Here is a 20,035-nt window from a genome sequence, read left to right on the forward strand (position 1 = left end):
AAGTGTTTACTTTCTAAGGAAGGAAATTATGAGCACTTTTCTTGATTAAAAAAAAGCGTTTTCCTAAATTATAAGATAAATAATGGCATGAAATATACCTATAAGTTATATCAAAATTTCAAAATACATTAAAAATCATGTTTACTGTAATTAATTTTTTTTTACTGTGTAAGAGTAATCTAATTATATTCAGGGAAAGAGGCCCTGAATTTTCAATAAGAGATTGGGAATGTACATCATAGAAAATGCTGGTGAGAAGGGAAATGAAAAAAGGGAATATAAAATTCCTACCTAATAAGTTTAATTGATTGATTATCTCAGAATGAGATGACTGGGAGACATTCGTCCAAGATATATCATTTGCATCAGATTAAAATTATGCTGCTTCAGAATTTGCTTTATGGACCCATTACTTATCAGATATATGTATGTGTGTATGTATGTATGTGTGTATGTATGTACGTACGTATGTATGTATGTATGTATTTTATTTCCCTCCAAAATAGGCTTTAAAAGCTGGGAAGAAAGTGAAACTATCTCATGAAGAAATCATGCAGAAAATGGGTGAACTGTTTGCCCTAAGGTAGAATTTCCTCTGTGATATAAAATATTTGATATATTTAATGATCTTAAGAAAACATTTCTGTATTTCTGTAGTAAAGAGCCAATATCTGCACCTTTGTGGGACATGCAGCTGGTTTGGTTTCATTCTTTATAAGCAGAACTCTTACCCATTACAAGCAGTTGGGCTATATTAGGACTATACTGGGAGAAATTCTACACGTGCAAAAGAGATCATAATTAATCTACATTAAACCTACATCAGGGAGCATAGTCAATGTCCTTTGAAGGTAGAAAGATACATTCTAGAATTTGGATAATGGCAATTTTCAGTAAAAATCTTTCACTGCATCATAATGCTAAATAGACCTAATTGCTACAGAAAAGTTATGTACCATATTTCATTGACAGACACCGTAAGATGCCACAGGAGAGGGAAAATGCTGCCAGTTAGACTAGATACTTGATCTGAGAATTTACTTTTTGCACTTGCCGAAATAGCTCTTTTAGTCTTATTTGGATATAGATTCTATCACATTCCCTCTTGGGCATACATAAAAAGGAAAGCATAAGGGAAATAAATTGTTGAAGGCAATGACAACTAAGTCCCAACTGCCACCTGTAAGACATCGTAAATTTTAAAGATGCCTCCCATTTTCGTAGATGGTAAAATGGGAAGAACTGTGTCTTCAAATTGATGAAACATAACGGTGCATCATTTTAAATAAATGTCCAAAAAAATTTCAGTTTACTTTATTCTTGTAGTTTTTCTGAGATTTATGGAATGAAATCTTGAATCTTGGCATTATTCTCACTAGGCAGCCAAGTTCAGTGTTTTGTCCCCTCCAGTCTATGGGATGAGTTACTAGAGTTCGTTGTTAAGCAGTTTATCTACGAGTTGTTTTTCCACATTCTCCTTGTACCGTGTTTCCCCAAAAATAAGACCAGGTCTTATATTAATTTTTGCTCCAAAAGATGCATTAGAGCATATTTTCAGGGGCTGCCTTATTTTTTCATGTACAACAATCTACATTTATTCAAATATAGTCTGCCATCTTCTTCTGGAACATCATCATAACGTACTAAATGCGTCCGTCTGGCTGACGATCTTAACTGGGGCTTATTTTCAGGATAGGTCTTATTTTTGGGGAAACACGGTATACTTGGCCTGGAGAGGATAAGTGGTCCAGTGTTTCATCCTCTGTGCGTTTCTCATAGTTCAGAAGCCCTAATTCAAAGTACCAACAAAAATTAAAACCCCCTTTATCAGGAGCACCCCACAGCACATCTAAAGCCTTGAATTCTCTAAGTGAGGTAGAAAGATTCTTCACATCTCTCTCGGCAATGCAAGCAGAATTTCATACAGCAAATCATAACGTCAAAACTCAGAAGTTAAGACTGAATATACTTAGGTTTGTGAATAATCTCTGTATAGAGTCTTACTATTCTTCCGAGATCAGATGAGATTAGGCACGTTCGGAGTGGTATGGCTACAGTCAATTCTTACTATTCTTAATCTTCTCTTTACAATAAAAGGGCTTATGTTATTAAAAGAAATGTGGTAAATCTATGAATGGAAACATGGCACGTTATGTGAAAAAATAAACCTAAATTATATACTGTATGATCGCACTTGTGTAAGCAAACAAAAATAAATATTCCTATTTATCTTGATATGTGTACATACCACACATATGTGCATGTACACACACACACTCATGTATGCATAGAAAAAGATCTGGAAGGATACAGCAAAGTGTTTGCAGGGCCTAAAGGATTTGAGGCATGTTAAAATAAAAGGGCCCACCACTGTTTTCTTAAAACTTCTCTAGTGTATTTTCTTATTTTATAGTGAACAGCTATGTTACTTCTACAACTTACGTGTTCACTTAAAAGTAAGGTTAGACCTCTTATGTACAAAAAAGATATAAAATAAAGAGAGAGTTATATGGGTGTATATTTATATGTGTATCTATCTGCTTGTCCATCATTTGCATAAACACTGAAAGGATACAGAGAAAACTAACATTGGTTACCTATAGGGGGTAGGAGAAAGGGAAAATGGGATTAAGAATAGGAATAAGATTGGTCAAGTTTTACCTTTTTCTTTTCCTTTTTGAGCTATGTGGCTACCTGTCCACAAGAAAATGTTTGTGTATATTGTAAAAAGTTTTAATGAAAAAGTTTAGAAATTGGAAAAAAAAACCCTCTCATTTTGTTTTTAAATTACTTTATAAATGATATTAATATTAAAGATTGAATTAATCGGTTGCAAATTTTTTAATTCTTATCAATTTCTTAGTTATGTGTTTCTCAAAAGTATTAAAGGTCAGCATTAAAAAACATTGTCATAAAGCACCATGTAAATAAAAAATATAATAGAGACCATGATTTTTAATTCAAGATAGAAATAAAAAGTTATCATTTTCCTTTTTTTAAGACACCATATAAACTTGAGTTCGGATTTCTTGATTACTCCTGATTTCTACTGGGACAGAGAAAACCTGGAAGAACTTTATGATAAAACTTGTCAGTTCCTAAGCATTACTCGTAGAGTTAAGGTATGTATTTTGCACTTTTACTGAGAAAGACTCATTGTTGACTAAAATTTGTATAACTATGTGAAGAGAAATTTTAAATTAGGTAAATGTATTTCACTGCCTTTGGAAAAAATGTCTTACTTGACTTCTATTCGGATCTCTATATTCCCCCTTTCCCTTCTTGTCCTGTATATAACTTTCAACTTATTGCATCAAAGGATACTCTGATACTTGCTGTACAGAGACTGGATAAGATTGGTGAGAGTTTGGAGGCCCAATGGCCCATTAGGAATTTCTCATCAAGTTTTAAACTAGAGTTCCTGGGGTCTGGAACTGTAATGGTGACAGCAAAAATAGAAATTAATTTAAGAAAGACTCCTCTAAAACAAATCAAGTACTTGGCAATGGGAGGCCAGGGGGAGGGGAAGGTAAGGATGACTGGTGTTTGCCTGAGGGTGGCGGGTAGAAAGATGGCAAAACATAGAGAGGTGGGAACAGGTGGGGATGAGGACTTAAATTTAAGATATGTTGAGAGTAGAGGAGCAAAAAGACATCCATTTAGCACTGTCATGCAGGCACTGAGCAGTATAGAGGAAAAGTTGAGAAGAGGAAAAGTTGAGAACAGTGATGGAAGTGGGTGGATGAGACCATGATGGATGTAAACCACATGGGGAAAGAGGGTAGAACACAGAATGGACGTTAGTACAATGGTGTGCATAGTTTTGTGGCATTTTGTCACGTGTAGATCAGTGTAACCACGCTGTCGAGATGCAGAACTGTCTGTCACCACAAAGATCCTCCCATGTTCTGCCCCTTTCGAGTCAAACCAACTTCCCCACCCTCACCATCCCTAACCCCTGGCCATGAGTCATCTAGTCTCTATCCCAATCATGTTGTCATTGGGAGAATTTTATATAAATAATATCTTACAGTATGTGACTTTTAAAATGGGGTTTTTCATTGGGCACAATGCCTTGAGGTCCATCCAAGCTGTAGCATGTATCAGTCTCTGCCTTCCTGTGGGGTACAAACATTTTTTGGAATTCCATTTGATTTTACCTATATTGTTTTTGAGTATATCTCTTTACAGAGACATTTAGTGGTTGCTCTAGGTATTACATTTGTACATACACAGCTTAACACAGTCTGCTGGTTTCGACATTTTACCGGATTAAATCAGGTGTAGAAACCTTACTTCCCTTTATATCCCTTTACGTTCTGGCATTTACCATAAAATTGTCATAATGATTGAGAACTTCATCAGTGTTATAATTTTTGCTTCAACCATCAAATATAATTTAGGAAAGAGGAGAGGAAATTCTATTTACCCATATTTGTCTTTTTTCTTTCTTCATGATGTTCCAAAATTTCTTCTTTTTTTGTTTCCTTTCCTTTCTTCTGAATATTCTTTAGCCATTCTTTTAGAGTAAGTCTGTGGAAACACATTCTCTCAATTTTCCTTCATCTGAGAATGTCTAGTTTTCCCCTTCATTCCTGAAGGATATTTTCACTAGATATAGGATTCTGAGTTGACAATCTTTTCTTTCAGCACTTAAAAAATGCTATACCACTTTCTTCTGGACTCCATGGTTTCTGATAAGAAATCTATCATCCTATGACATGAATGTCAGGTATTTTCTTACACTTCCATAAGTCTTTGAGGCTCTGTTCACTTTTTTTATAGTCTGGTTTTTCTGTTGTTCATATTAGGTAATTTCTATTGTTCTATCTTCAAGTTTACTGGTTATTTCCTCTTGTTACCTTCATTCTACTGTTGAGCCCGTCACTGAGTTTTTATTTTGTTTATTGTATTTTTCAATTCTAAAATTTCCACATGATTCTTTGTTTTCTATTTCTTTGCTGAGATTTTGTTTTTGTTTTCATTTGTTTAAACTTTAAAGCATGTTCATGATTGCTTTTTAAAGCATTTTTGTGATGGCCGCTTTAAATCCTTGTCAGATAATTTCAACATCTGATTTGTCTTCCATGTTTGTGTCTATTGATTATCTTTTCTCATCCCCTCCAGCGAATTATAATACCTCCAGCTTACCTCATTGCTTAATGTGTTATGTTTATGATCCGTGATACTATAAGATCAAATTTCAGTGGACTTCTTCAACACAATTTTAGATACTTAAATGTCCAATTAGACACAGATTTGACAATCCTGTTGTCTGATTAGACATGAAAAGCATTGGACTGGGTACACAGGCTGAAGATCCAAGTAAAAGGGGGGGATACTGAAACCTTAAACAGAGGAGCTATCTCCTGTTGTATTAGTTAGCTATTGCTGTGAAATAAATTGCTCCAAAATGTAGTGGCTTAAAATAACACTTATTAGCTCCATTTTTGTGGGTCAGGAATCCAGGTGCAGGAGCAGCGGCTACCTCAGTTGGTTAGAGCGCGGTGCTTTTAACAACAAGGTTGCTGGTTCGATCCCCACATGGGCCACTGTGAGCTGCGCCCTCCACAACTAGATTGAAACAACTACACTTGGAGCTGATGGGTCCTGGAAAAACACACTTAAATAAATAAAAAAGTTAAAAAAAAAAATGGAATCCAGGTGCAGCTTAGCCAGATCCTCTGGTTTTCTCACAAGGCTGCAGTCATCTCTCAAGGATCAGCTGGGAAAGGTTCACTTCTTAGTTCACTCGTATGGTTGGTTGGCTAGATTCAGTTCCTCCCACACTCTTGGCCAGATGCCTCCCTCGGTTCCGTGCCCCATAGGCCTCTTGATAGAGGGCTAGAAAGATGGAGTCACAATGTTGTAACCTAATCACAGCAGTAGTGACATCCCACCCCTTTGCTATATTCTTTTTGTTAGCAACAAGTCACTAGTCCCAGCCCACAGTCCAAGGGAAGGGATTACACAAGAGTGAATACCAGGAGCAGAATGTTTTGGGTGGCATCTTAGAAATCTGCCTACCACAGACTTCAGGTCTTGAAAACCGTGGAGAAAATTTTAGAAGCCTACTTTGCAATCACTGTGACACACATCACACTCACCCTCCTATCACTTTAATGATCTCCAGCTTCAGTCCACCAAAGGCACTGCCACCACTGCTAGTCTCACTGTGTTCATAATTGTCGGTGAGCCAACTTCCAGTGCCACTTGGCCTGGACAAGGTTGATGTCAAAAGAAATGTTCTGATCTTTGACCTGGGAGGTGGCCTTTTTTATCTGTCAGCCCTTGCTGTTCAAGATGGAACTATTGACAACAGGTCAACTGAGGACACCTCTTTTAGTAAAGAATACCTTGACAGCCAAACGGTCAGCTATTTCATGGCTAAGATCACATGCAAGCATAAGGATATCTGAGAACAATATGGCTGTGTAAGCCCCTCTACCTTCTTCCTGTAGTATGCTGAGTATACTCTTTATCCAGTGTCAAGGCCAGTTTGAGGTTGAGTCCCTTCATAAGGGGATTGACCTTATGCCTCTGTTACACATTAGCAGTTGGAAGAATCTTATGCTGACCTTGTCTCTGGCACCCTAGACCTGTGGAGAAAGCCCTGTGCAATGCCAGGTAGACTCAGCACCAGTCCCTGTGTGTGGCTTTGTCTGTAGCCCCAAGATTTAAAATCTCCTGTGGGCCCAGTCAAAATGGCTATCATCAATAAATCAACAAACAACAAGTGCTGGCGCGGATGTGGAGAAAAGGGAACGCTAGTGCACTGTTGGTGGGATTGCAGATTAGTGCAGCCACTATGGAAAACAGTATGGAGGTATCTCAGGAATCTGAAAATGGAACTACCCTATGATCCAGTAATTCCACTCCTAGGCATCTACCCGGAGAAATCCAAAACTCCAATTCAAAAAGCTGTGTGCACTCCTATGCTTATTGCAGCACTTTACACAATAGCCAAGATATGGAAACAACCGAAATGCCCATCGGTAGATGACTGGATTAAGAAGCTGTGGTACATTTATACAATGGAGTATTACGCAGCCATAAAGAAGAAAGAAATCTTATCATTTGCAACAACATGGATGGATCTAGAGAACATTATGTTAAGTGAAATAAGTCAGAAAGAGAAAGACAAGTACCATATAATCTCACTTATATGCGGAATCTAAAGAAAAGAATAAGTGAATGAACTAATCAGAAACAGTTTGGGGGACAAAAAGGAAAAAACCGAGAGTTGTTAGATGGGCGGGGGGGGGGGTGGGGATAAGGGGAAAGGTGAGGGGATTAGGAAGCAGCTGGTAATTAATTTGGGGAACGTATTCAATAATGTTGTAAAGATTTTGTTGGGTATCCAATGGACATGTGTCCTATTTGGGAGACCACCTCAGGGATACTGTGGATGCCTGATCATGGCATTGTACACCAGAAGCTAAACATTAATGAATGCCAACTATAATTTTATATATATAATGTGATGGCTCGGTGCGAGGTTGGAGGGATAGTGGATGGGGGGAGGGGGTTCACAGTGTGAGGGATATAAATGATGAACATCTAAGTATTACCTTGTCTTGTGCACCTGAAACTAATAAATTAAAATTTAAAAAAATAAAAAATAAAATAAAATCTCCTGTGGGAAGAAGTAAAACTAAATTTATTCACAGACAACATCTTGTATGTAGAATATCCTAAAGAATCTACAAACAAGCTACTGAAGCCAGTAAGGAAATTTATTAAAGTTGCAAGATGCTAAGTCAATGTACAAAAAATTATTTTTCTTTATCAATGAACAATAGGAAAGCAATTTTTTTTAAAGATTTTATTGGGGAAGGGGACCAGGACTTGATTGGGGAACAGTGTGTACTTCCAGGACTTTTTTCCAAGTCAAGTTATTGTCCTTTCAGTCTTAGTTGTGGAGGGTGCTGTTCAGCTTCAAGTTGTTGTCCTTTCAGTCTTAGTTGTGGAGGGCGCAGCTCAGCTCCAGGTCCAGTCACCATTGCTAGTTGCAGGGGGGGCACAGCCCACTATCCCTTGCGGGAGTCGAACCGAAACCTTGTGTTTGAGAGGACACGATCCAACCAATTGAGCCATCCGGGAGCTCAGTGGCAGCTCAGCTCAAGGTGCTATGTTCAATCTTTAGTTGCAGGGGGCACTGCCCACCATCTCTTGCGGGAGTCGAGTAATGGAACTGGCAACTTTGTGGATGAGAGCCCGCGCTCCAACTAACTGAGCCATCCGGGAGGCAGCTCAGCTCAAGGTGCCGAGTTCAATCTTAGTTGCAGGAGGTAGTGGCCACCATCCCTTGCGGGACCCTTGAGGAGTTGAACTGGCAACCTTGTGGTTGAGAGCCCACTGACCCATGTGGGAATCGAACCGGCAGCCTTTGGAGTTAGGAGCACAGAGCTCCAACTGCCTGAGCCACTGGGCTGGCCCGAAAAGTAAATTTTTAAAATGCCACTTACAATAGCATCAAAAACTTAGATTACTTAGGAATATTTTTTTTTTTTTGCTATAAGACTTGTATCCTGAAAACTAGAAAATATTGCTGCAAAACTAAATAAATGAAGACATAATACCACATTGGTAGGATACAAGATTCAGTATTAAGATGTTACTTCTCCCAGAAATTGACCTATAGATTCAACTCAATCCAAATCAGAATCCCAGCAGGCTTTTTTATTTTATAACTAAGAAGCTGATTTTTAAAATGGCATGCAAGGGACCTAGACTAGCCAAAGCTGTTTTGAGAAGAGTACAAAGTTGGAGGAATTTTATTATCAGATTTTTAAGACTTGCAGTAAATCAAACTACAGTAATCAAGACAGTTGAATTACATGGCATGAGAATAGGCATAGATTAGTGGAACACAGTGCAGAGTCTAGAAAGAGACTTGTATACATAAGGCAGTTGATTTTTGACAAGTGTAAATTAATTCAGTAACAAGAGGACAGTCTTTTCAAGAAATGGTGCTAGAACAATTTGATAGCCATATGTAAAAAAAAAATGAAGTTTACCCTTTACTTCAGACCATTTTAAAATGAAATCAGATACCTAATATAAAAGCTAAAATTATAAAACTTCAGGAAGAAAATATAGGAGCAAAGCCCCATTCCATAATACCAGTATTCCTGAAAATCCATTTTAATTTTCCTTTAGGAGCTAACTTCAAGGTTCATTTAAATTATCTGCATAAATTACACACATTGCCACCATATCCTTATTGCATTCTGTGTTAGGAACTGGGACAAGATAGTTAAAAAGTAGAAGTAGCAATGTATTAAGGGGAAAAGAGACTCAGTGAAATTAGAGCTACACTTGTGGGATTCTCCTTCCTTAAAACAGCAGCAAAAGCGATGCTTTTCCCCTAAATATATGATGGCTACACCAGAGACAGGGATGGTTCGGCTTGTGGGTCCTTAAGGCAAGATACGTGCATCGGAACCTATAGTAGGTAAATGCCTGCTGAGCACATGGCCACGTAGGTTTGAACTACATTTGACTTTATGTACCGGTTTGGATATTTTGTTTCTGAAAACTTACATGACAATTAAAACTTTTGTTCATCAAAATTCCTTTGGTCACTAACAGATTTCACGGAACTCGCCTCACATTCAGTTGTCTTTGGCTTCCCAATATCAGAGGTGCCCTGTTTTCTTTACCACGGTCATCTCCTTGGTTTGATTCAGTCACTACAACTAAATGTCCTTCATTTCATTCCCCGGTCTCTCTCTGAGACATCTCTCTGATGGGAAATCTTTCACATGACTTTTATGAAGCATACCGAAAAGTTCCCAAACTACATTTCTCAGAGATTTTCTTAGCATCCCAAAGGGAGGTAAGACTAGTTGGATTTCATGAGGATCATTTACAAGGAGTTAAAAGAATTTAGCCTCCCTCACCGTGCTCAACGCAATGCCAGCAGTCTGGGTAATGGGAGCGAACGATGAGAACTGGTCCTGACCTTCAAAAGCTTTACAGTCTTACAAGAAGATATACAAAGAACAAAGAAAGAGTGGTGGTGGTACCAGGAGAAAGTTGTTTCTTATTTTATTTTGTTGTTTTTTTCCCTAGAGGAAAGTCTTGAGAAAGAGTGTGATTAGGTGTGAGATGTGCTGAAAAAGCAGTCCAAAAATTTGAGGATGGAGGTCAAGTCGTTTCCTTTGGTAACTAAGAGATCGCTGAAGATCAGAGCAGTTAAACAAGTGTAGTAGGGACAGAAACCAGTGAACAGTGGGCCCCTCGCTCCATTTTCTCAGGTGGCTGTCCTCCACGACGCCGTCATTGATTCTTCTCTCCTCGTGCTGCCCACTCCATGAGCAATCGTGTCCTTTTTCATGACTTCTACTCCCACCTTTTCCTGATTAATTTCAACTCTAACCTCAAAGTTTGCCTTCCTGGTGCTTCCACGCGCCTACTAAACTTCACAGACTTCCACATTGTCATAGCTCACAGCGTCCTTTTTAGAATTGTGCGTGTCACTGGCCACGAGAACGTAGGCTGCGTGAGATCAGAGACCATGATTATTTTCTTCCCTGCTACATTCCCATTTCTTGGCACTGACCTCACATAGCGTATGTGCTCAGTATATATTTGTAGTATTAGACAATGATTAAGATTTCAAAATGAAATTCACTATATCCTCCCAGGAAATGTTGAATCTTCTCTGTTCTTTATTTTGGTTAATGGCAGGACTGACCACCTACCCTCACCCATCTCATCAGTCTGCCGGAAACGGGATACTCCCCCTGCTTTCCTCTTCCCACTCCAACCTCCACATCCAGTCAGTCAGTCTTTTCCTTTTCTCCTTCATTCATTGACAAATATTTATTGAAAGGCTGTGTGATAGACCCTGGGCCGCTGAAACAGGGAAGGGTACCATACTGGTCCCTGCCTTCAAGCCCCCTGACTAACATGCATCCCCACTGCAGTTCACCCTCTTCTCTCACCTGGACTAATAATACCTGCTTCACCATCTCCCAGCCTCTAGACTGAACCCTTGAGCAAGAAGGCAGACATGTGTTTTATTCACCAATCCATCTCCTCTGCCCAGCACAGTAAATATTAACTATTTGAAGACCAAAGGACTCCCCATTTCATGAAGAATAAAACTCCATTATAGCAGGATGTAGTTTTCCATGGCTGCTGTTAACAAATGACCACAACCCAGCTTAACACAACATACTTTGTTATTCAGGTCAGAAATCTGACATGGGAGTCACCGGGCTAAACTCAAGGTGTTACCAGGGCTGCCTTTCTTTTTGGACTTTCTGGGTAGGATGCATTTCCTTGCCTTTTCCAGCTCCTAGACGCCACCCACGTTCCTTGGTTCATAGCACTTTCTTCCATCTAGCAAAGCCAACTGAGTCCTCCTCAGTTACTGAACTCTTCTGCCTGTAATTTCCACTTTTAAGGACCCTTGTGATTCCACTGGGCCCACTCAGATGACCTGGGATTATCTCCTTAAGATCAGCTGATTATTGACCTTCAGTCCTGTGCAGTCTTAATCCTCTTTTGCCAATGTCATATTCACAGGTCCCAAGGATTAGGATGGGAATATTTTGGGGGGAACGATTATTCTGCCTACCACTTAGGGTCTCAAGTATGTCTCACCTAGTTTGGTATTTCCTTTTTTAACCTCACTTCCAAGCACTTCCATTCAAGTTTTTCACTCTAGCTATACTTGCCCCTGTGCTGTTTCCTCTGCTTGAAATGTCCTCCCCTTGGACCCCTGCCCACAGTGCCCCAAATTTTCTTCTTGCCTAGTTAGCACCTACTTCACATTTACCACCTCTGTGACATGTCCATTTTTTCCTGCTCCCTCCTCTGTGTGCATGTAACACGCATGCCGCCATAGCTAAGTGAAAATAGGAGGCATGCATTAGTGGGGCCTCTTCTTGCTTGCACACGACAGAAAAACAATTTAAATGATCTTTCTTATTTATCACCATGTACGTGCTCCCATGTGGAGTGCGGGAATAGGAACGTCTGCTGCACAGACCCAAACAGGTCTTAGGACTGTTTCTGTTCTCAGCTTCTTGTACGTTTGGCCCCCTTCTTTCTTTCTCAGTGGCATTCTCTGACATGGGGAGAAAGAGGTGTGGGGAGCTTACGTTTCACTCTGCTTGGCAACTTCAGAGAATTGGGACATGGGTCTAAGCTTTGGGCAACCGTGTGAGGAGGGAACTGGGCATCATGGTTGGCCAAGCATGGGTCTCATACCAAGCCCGGCTACTCTTGAGCTTTTCAGAGCAGGGGTGGGGAGGCTGTCCACTGGGTGTTGTACTGACAGCATCGTGCGGTTGGAAATAGTGAGAGTAACTCCCTCAAAGAAGGGGGGCAGGAGGGAAGGGTTCTGGGCGGACAGCAGATGACTAGGAGACAGAATGAAGTAAGTGCTAAAATCAGGAAACAAAGTGCTGTGGGAGTACTGAGGGGAAGGGGCAGGAAGTTGGAAAGATTTCACAAAGACTGTGCCTTCCAGATTGAAGGGCATGCCACCATCACAAGTGTGATTGGACTAAACGATCTGGAGTTGTTTTATGTTATGGAGAAGGCAATGGTAACATGTTTAAAGCTTTTCAACAGGAGAGTGACATTAACTCTGATGGCAGGGTATGAAAAAAAGACCATTTTTGTTAGATAATGAATAGTTGATGAAGGCTTACCAGGTAGTAGTAAGACAAGATAAGCAGGTGGCAGATTCAAGGCTCTTACAGCCAAGGATTACTGTAGGGAGTGGGGATTAAAGCTCAAAGGTTTCTATCTTGGGTGACTGAGAAGATAGTGACCTGATTTGAGATGGGAAACCCAAGAGGGAAAGACTTGAGCATGATGTCAGTTTTAGTTTGAGAGATGCTAAATTTTGAGGTGCTGGCAGGAAACCCGTATTTTATGGGTAGTTAGAAATTCAGGCAGAGGAGAAATCAGGAGGAAGCATTTGTTATGTGGGATTCATCAGGAAATAGTTTAAAGCAGTCTTTCCCAAAAGGTGAGATACATATACTTGTACAAGAAATGAACCTAGGTAGCACAGGGACCCGCAAGTAGCATTTAAGCATTGAAGCAAGTAACATTTGTTCATTGTGGAGAAAGGCTTGGTTTGGTTTTAGTGGCTCTGTTGTGGGCTCATCTCCCACTTTCACAGTTGTCAGGATCAGCTTCTGTAGGCAACACTAGTTCACATCATGCTGGTTTTCCATTTGTGGCAGTGGGTTTCTTTTTCAAACAAACATTTCTAAGTGAAATCTTTTGGAATTTAAGTAGTATAGTTGGCACATTTATATCACAGAAATAGTGACGGTGAGATGGAAATGACTGAAGTTTAGGAAGCGCCTACACAAACCAAAGTGGGTAAGGTCATGTAAGGAGTACAGAGCTAGAGGACTGGGACAAGATGAAGACTTCGGGAAATGTCACCTAAAGGCAAGATGAGGTCAGAATGCTGGTCAGAACTTAGTTCTTCGGGAGGGGAAAGCTAAAGGAAGCCTGCATTTCTTAGTGTTGTCAAATGCTTGAGGTAACTGAGGTTTAGAATCTAAAAGAAGTTACATTTACTGTTAGGAGACATTGGGAAGTTTCGGAGGAGTTGTGGTCATAATATATCGTGTTCTCCCGAAAATAAGCCTTAGCATGATTTTTCAGGATGACATCCCCCGAACATAAGGCCTACTGCGTCTTTTGGAGCAAAAATTAATATGACCCGGTCTTATTTTCAGGGAGACAGGGTACAACTTCTCAATGCTAAGGCGTAAGTTGGAGGATGAGAAAGTAGAGGAAGAAAACATCAGTTCTTTAGTTAAAGTTGAAAGAAAAGGGAAGAGGGTTGGGTATTTGAAGAGAAGCAAGCTTCAAGATGAGCACGTTTATAGACCAATATCACGCAGCCAACAGAAATAGGAAGAGGAAGAAAGAGAGGAAGAACAGAAAGGCGTTGTTCTAAACATTTATACATGAGCAACTACAGGGTGATGTCTGGAAACATGGGCAAATATACACCATCAGTGTGGTTCCTTGTGTTCTCTTATTAGTGAGGCTGTTTAGTGCTCTGCAAAATCATAATGAATATGGTGCACTAATACATTTCAAATCCCAAACATGCATCTGTGATGTCTTCAATTTCCACTGACCAAACCGCACCCTCAGCATACCCCCTAAGTAATCAAGAGGAATCAAATTCTAAAATTTGTTCCCAGACTTTCCAATTTCCAAAAGTGAGATGCAGAGAGATTAAGGAAGTATAAACTTGCCAGTGGTCACATCCAAATCTTAAATTCAAAGATTCTGTGTTCTACGAACCCCTCAACCAGTTTGTGAGGGCGCCATCAGCCAGCAGAACCTCAGCAGGTCAGCGCTGAAAGCAGTGCCATCTAGTGGTGAGTGTGCAGCAGGCCGTCTTAACGTTTGGGGTTGACAGTGAGATTTGAAGTTTTAGCAGAAGGTAATCACTGTTTTTACCATCTTCAGGCCATTGCCATTCTTAACTGCTAAAAAATCCAAGGGCAACCACCAAAAACTGGAATTCATACGCTTTATTTTTAGACCTTCCATCCAAATCTTACAAGAGCCTCGGTATGCAAAGTATTTCTAGCAGTTAGATCTGGGCACCACAGAATGTCTAAATGAATTCACAAGACAGAACATTGGCGGTTTGCCTTTGGGGAGAGGACTGGGGAGCAAGAATTGAAGGGATGATTTTTCACTGTGTACGTATTTCAAACCTTTAGAATTTTGAAGCATGCAATCCTGTTACTTCTTTGTTTAAGTATAAATACAGGATACTTTCTAGTATTTTCCCTACGCAGGTCATGAATGAAAAACTTCAGCACTGCATGGAGCTAACAGATCTGATGCGGAATCACCTGACAGAGAAGAGGGCGCTGCGTCTGGAGTGGATGATCGTCATTCTCATCACCATAGAGGTGAGCCACTTTTTAAGGAAAACGACCACTTGACAGAGAACATGATAGGGGGGAAAGCATGACTTTGTGCCAGTTACTATGTCTATCTGGAAGCGAGGTTAAGTTTCAAGTGACTATGATAGTATTTTGAAAATGTGTTGTGCTTTTTCAAAAAGTTCCACATTTTTAAAGACGCACTTCAAGTTTTGGCTGTAAATTTACAATGTACAGCCCAACAGCAAGTACCTGTGCTTCACACCTGCAGCTTGCCATCTAGGAAAGACAAGTACTTACTCTTACTTCAGAATTAATTATTCACAACCTTACAAGAGTCATTTTAGTTTGTACCAATGATTTGCCTTGAAATTAATAATTCTCACTTTTTGTCACCCTAAGGTAATGTTTGAACTGGGACGAGTGTTTTTCTAATCAAGTGATGACCAAAGGAAAAGCGTCATTTCAAGAGCTATTCAAGTTCTGCAATCAAAAGTAAATGCTCACTATTGGGGGAAATATTTAATAGGTATTTAATTTTTTAAATCAAGAAATGGTTATAACAATCATTTCAGCTCCTAAATGTATTGCTGCTTGAATAAAAATTATGAATGATCTGGTGTTTGGGTCTGTTAACAGACAATTTGAAAGGAAAATGTTTATTTTAAAGAGCTCTGGAGAAGCTTAGCATCTAGGAAACGTAGGCAAACATACTTAATAAAGCCAAAGGCTTAGATTTGGACACTTCACCTAACCTATCCCCAGGGAATGCCAATCATGGTCCTGGCTGAGAACCATACAGGATCTCAGGGGTGTTGAAATAAATATATAAAATGACACAGGTGTTTGATGGCAGAAATTGGTTTTATAAACCTACTTTAGATGGCATTCATAATTTGAGTTTGACAGCTCACTGGTACTTTGCCTTTTATTTAATACTTTCCATCCTTTCACTACCAAGTTAGTCAAAATGTTCTTCTCATAGAAACATTTTAGTTTCACACACACACTTTAGGGAAATTAAAAAATACCAAGTACTAAGAATTTAACATTTATGTTTACCATCTTGAATTGATATTTAACATCTTTTTAAAATGCACAATCTTCATTTGCCTTATTTTTATGCGTTAACCCCTCCATTTCACTACCCTCTCCACCACAATGAATTTAAATGGTTTTTTTCTATACATTCTATATATATATATATATATATCCATGAACAGAGTATTACTCTGTTCAGAATTAGGACGCTGTCATTTTACAACTTGTTTACTGCTACAAAGCATTCCACAAAAAGAATACACTATACCCTTACAGATGCCTTTTATGCATTTGCTGTGAGAGTGAAAGGGAACATCCTGTGGTGTCGTTTTCAGCACACCATTCGAGTTCTTAAGCAGCAGTCTATCTGAGGGACCTATGCAAGGACGCCCGACTTCCCAAGGAGCGTGTGGGCATGAGTTCAAGAACTGCTTTCTAGCGCCTCCAAGTCTAAAGCACTCCAAGCACTTTCCTAAAACTGCTGTGTCTGTGCACACCTGCCATCAGTGTGTCAAGCCTGTTCTCCATCCCCATCTTCCCTTCTCATTCTGTATAGAAGGCATCTCTCACCCATCCTGTTGAATGAGTTTGGTCTGCTGTATTTAAAAACCTTTAAATATATTTAACCTATATTTTAAAATCTTTAGGAAACCAAACAAGAGGACAGTTTGAAACAGTGGTCCACAAAACCTCCTTTGAGACCATGTTATCCCCCACCTAATAGGGGGAATTTCCATTAAAATTTCACTCCAAGTATCAATGTGTATAATTTGCTATTTGGGTCAACTCAATTTTAAGACTTGAACATTTGGTGCCGTAGGGTCATGGCAAATTAAATTTCAACTTAAATATGTTGCGAAGAACAAGAGGATAAGACCTTCAAGCACAAAAACTTACTGATGAGGATAACATTTTATGGTGGAAATGTTAACACACAGTTTTTCAAGGAGAAAAAGTAACTTAAATTTGAATCATTTACTTATATTTAACCGGATCACAGTGGACATCAACTCACTGGTATTATTACATTCCACTAGATACAGTAAAGACACATAATAACTTTTTTAAAAATTTATTAGGGTGACAATTGTTAGCAAAATTACATAGATTTCAGGTGTACAATTCTGTATTACATCGTCTATAAATCCCATTGTGTGTTCACCACCCAGAGTCAGTTCTCCTTCCATCACCATATATTTGATCCCCCTTACCCTCATCTTCCACCCCCCACCCCCTTACCCTCTGGTAACCACTAAACTATTGTCTGTGTCTTATGAGTTTTTGTTTATTTGTTTGTCTAGTTCTTTTGTTGTTTTTGGTTTATATACCACATATCAGTGAAATCATAGGGTTCTCTGCTTTTTCCGTATAACTTTATTTTTAAATACCAATGTTTATATCAGAAATTACATCTTTTTCAACTATGTAAATTTATGATAAAAGCTTCAACGTAAGTTATAGAATTAGTTTTTTAAATTATTTTAGGTATAACACAAACATTTTTCAATATCACAAGTTCTGTAAGAACAAAATGACTAAGAAGTTACACCAGAGAACTGAAGAGAGCCTAAAAAGTTAAGTACACTCAGGAGTGACTCTGGAAGCACTACTCAAAGTGTATCAAATATCTAAACTCACAAGAGCAGTGGTTAAAACCAACGTGGATTTGAATTCTTACTCCACAACTGCTTGGATTTGAATTCTTTCTCCACAACTGCTTAACTAGCTGCATCACCTTGGGCAAATCCCTGAACCTCTCTGAGTCTCCATTTCATCAGCTGTAAAATGGATTTAACAGTAACACTACCTCATAGGGTGGCTGTGAGGATTAATGGAATTAACATGTGAAGCTATGAGAGTTAAAGTCTAATCTAAAAAGCCTCCCATGTTCTGACTTCTGGTTACCTTGGAGATTCTGACTCTTGAGCACTCATGGCAAGTAAGATTACCCCGTTTCCCCGAAAACAAGACCTAGCCGGACCATCAACTCTAATGCATCTTTTGGAGCAAAAATTAATATAAGACCCGGTCTTATTTTACTGTAAGACCTGGTTAATAATATAATACCGGATCTTACATTAATTTTTGCTCCAAAAGATGCATTAGAGCTGATGGTCCGGCTAGGTCTTATTTTCGGGGAAACACAGTAGGTAGAATACTTGTCCGACGGCTCATTAATGAAATATGATTAACTGGAATCCTTGAATTTTCTTTATGTGGCCTTTTCACATCCTGGGTTTCTAGCCAGACTTTCAAGTGTTAAGAAGGGGAAAGGAATGGGCAAAGCAGTCAGCTGGTTATCCTACCTTCAGGCCACATTTTAGAAATTAATGTTTAAACTGCCACCTATTTCAAATCAGGCCTCTGCTGCAACTGTACAGATAAACTAAGAATCGGATCCTCCCCTACCAATGATCAGCCACCTTCACAGAGAAAAACAAGTCGATATACACAGACACACGGTTATTATCAATCAGAGGAAGTACTTTTTCCCTATAAAAATTTCAGAAATATTTCAATAAAATTTTAATATTTCAAAATTAAAATGTCTTTAAAAATCAGTGGTGACTACTGATATATGGTACAATTTGGATAAATCTTTCACTCAACCAGTCTCAAAAGGCTATATATTGTATGAATCCATTTATAGAACAAGCTAAAAAAGACAAAACTAGCTATGGAGAACAAAGCAGTGGGCTGCCGGGGGAAAGCGCTGGAGAATAAGTACATACAAGGACAGCATGAGGGAATTTTTTTGAAGTGATAGAACTGTCCCTGTGTCCTGATTGTCGTCGTTGTTACACAAATGTATACCTATATTAAAGTTCACAACTGTACACTAATTCGAAAAATTTCTTTAAATCAGTAGTTATTTCAAAAATGTTTAATAATCTTATCATTTACTAAGGTATTGTGCTAAACCCACTGACATACACTTTATTTTACACTCACATAATCCTATAAAACATATCCCAGTTTGAGTAAAACAAAAAACAGGCTCAGAGGTTAAATGACGCCCAAAGCCAAACAGCTTAAGGGATAGCATGATTCCAACCCTGATCTGACTCCAAAGCCTATATTCTTAACCACAGTTAATAACATCCTGTACTCTCCCCTCTATTCATAAATACCAACCACTGTCTCTCCCCAATGCTGTCAGGAGGCCAAGTTTCCTCATTCTGTTCCTAACTCAACAGACTATAGATAATATGAAAATGTGCAGACAGGGGGGCGGCCGGTTAGCTCAGCTGGTTAGAGCACGATGCTCTTAACAAGGTTGTCAGTTCAGCCCCATATGGGCCACTGTGAGCTGCAGCCTCCACAACTAGATTGAAACAACTACTTGACTTGGAGCTAATGGGTCCTGGAAAAACACACTTAAATAAAAAGTTTAAAAAAAAAAATGTACAGATGAGCAAAACATGATTCTAGAGCAACAGAACTTTCTGTGACAAGAGGAATATTCTGTAATATCTATGTTGTCCAATAAGGTACCCTCTTGCCACATGTGGCTACTGAAAGCACATGTGGCTAGTGTGACAACTGATATGGCCATATGTGGCTAGTTGCTACTGAACTGGACAGCACAATTCTAGAGAAATAATAATGTAAATGCCACTTAAGAAGCAACTTACCAAAATATGATGGCAACACACCAACAGAACAATTTAAGGTAAATGTATATTGAAGGAGTAAAGCTGAGAAATGCACAATCCCCCCCAAACATCACAAATCTAATGTATCTTTCAAACATCTATTCATCCTTCAAGGTTCAGTTTAGTATCAACTTCCATTTACATTACCACAGCACTCTGCACATGTGGAGTGTAGAACAAATTATATATTATTAAATATATGATGATGTTCTTCTCCCCCACGGGACTGTAAGCATCTTAACAGAGTTATGAACATGCGAGTATACACCACCACTACCTATATACACAGGCTTTCTACAAGAAACATTTTTTCATTCAGTTCTAATGGGAAAATTATCATCCTAGGTCATCCTTCAACTACAAATTCAATTCTGCAAGCCTTTGAGTACCAGCAGTATACATAAAAGGTTATCCCAGCTTACAGTGGGAATGGGGGAGGTA

The 20,035-nt window shown here is 39.1% G+C and overlaps 1 protein-coding gene across 1 annotated transcript in view; it reads left to right on the top strand.

Moving 5' to 3' along the window:
* RMND1 (required for meiotic nuclear division 1 homolog) overlaps positions 1 to 15,738 on the top strand; it is a 40,061-nt gene extending 24,323 nt beyond the window's left edge. The window contains exons 9-12 of the mRNA XM_081044387.1: positions 507 to 583; positions 3,002 to 3,122; positions 14,808 to 14,924; positions 15,300 to 15,738. Coding sequence (XP_080900513.1) covers positions 507 to 583; positions 3,002 to 3,122; positions 14,808 to 14,924; positions 15,300 to 15,332 — 348 coding nt within the window. The 3' untranslated portion in view covers positions 15,333 to 15,738. The remainder of the gene's footprint in view (positions 1 to 506; positions 584 to 3,001; positions 3,123 to 14,807; positions 14,925 to 15,299) is intronic.
* Positions 15,739 to 20,035: the final 4,297 nt, after the last annotated feature.

Source organism: Rhinolophus hipposideros, assembly GCF_964194185.1.
Source record: "Rhinolophus hipposideros genome assembly, chromosome: 3".
Lineage (NCBI taxonomy): Eukaryota > Metazoa > Chordata > Mammalia > Chiroptera > Rhinolophidae > Rhinolophus > Rhinolophus hipposideros.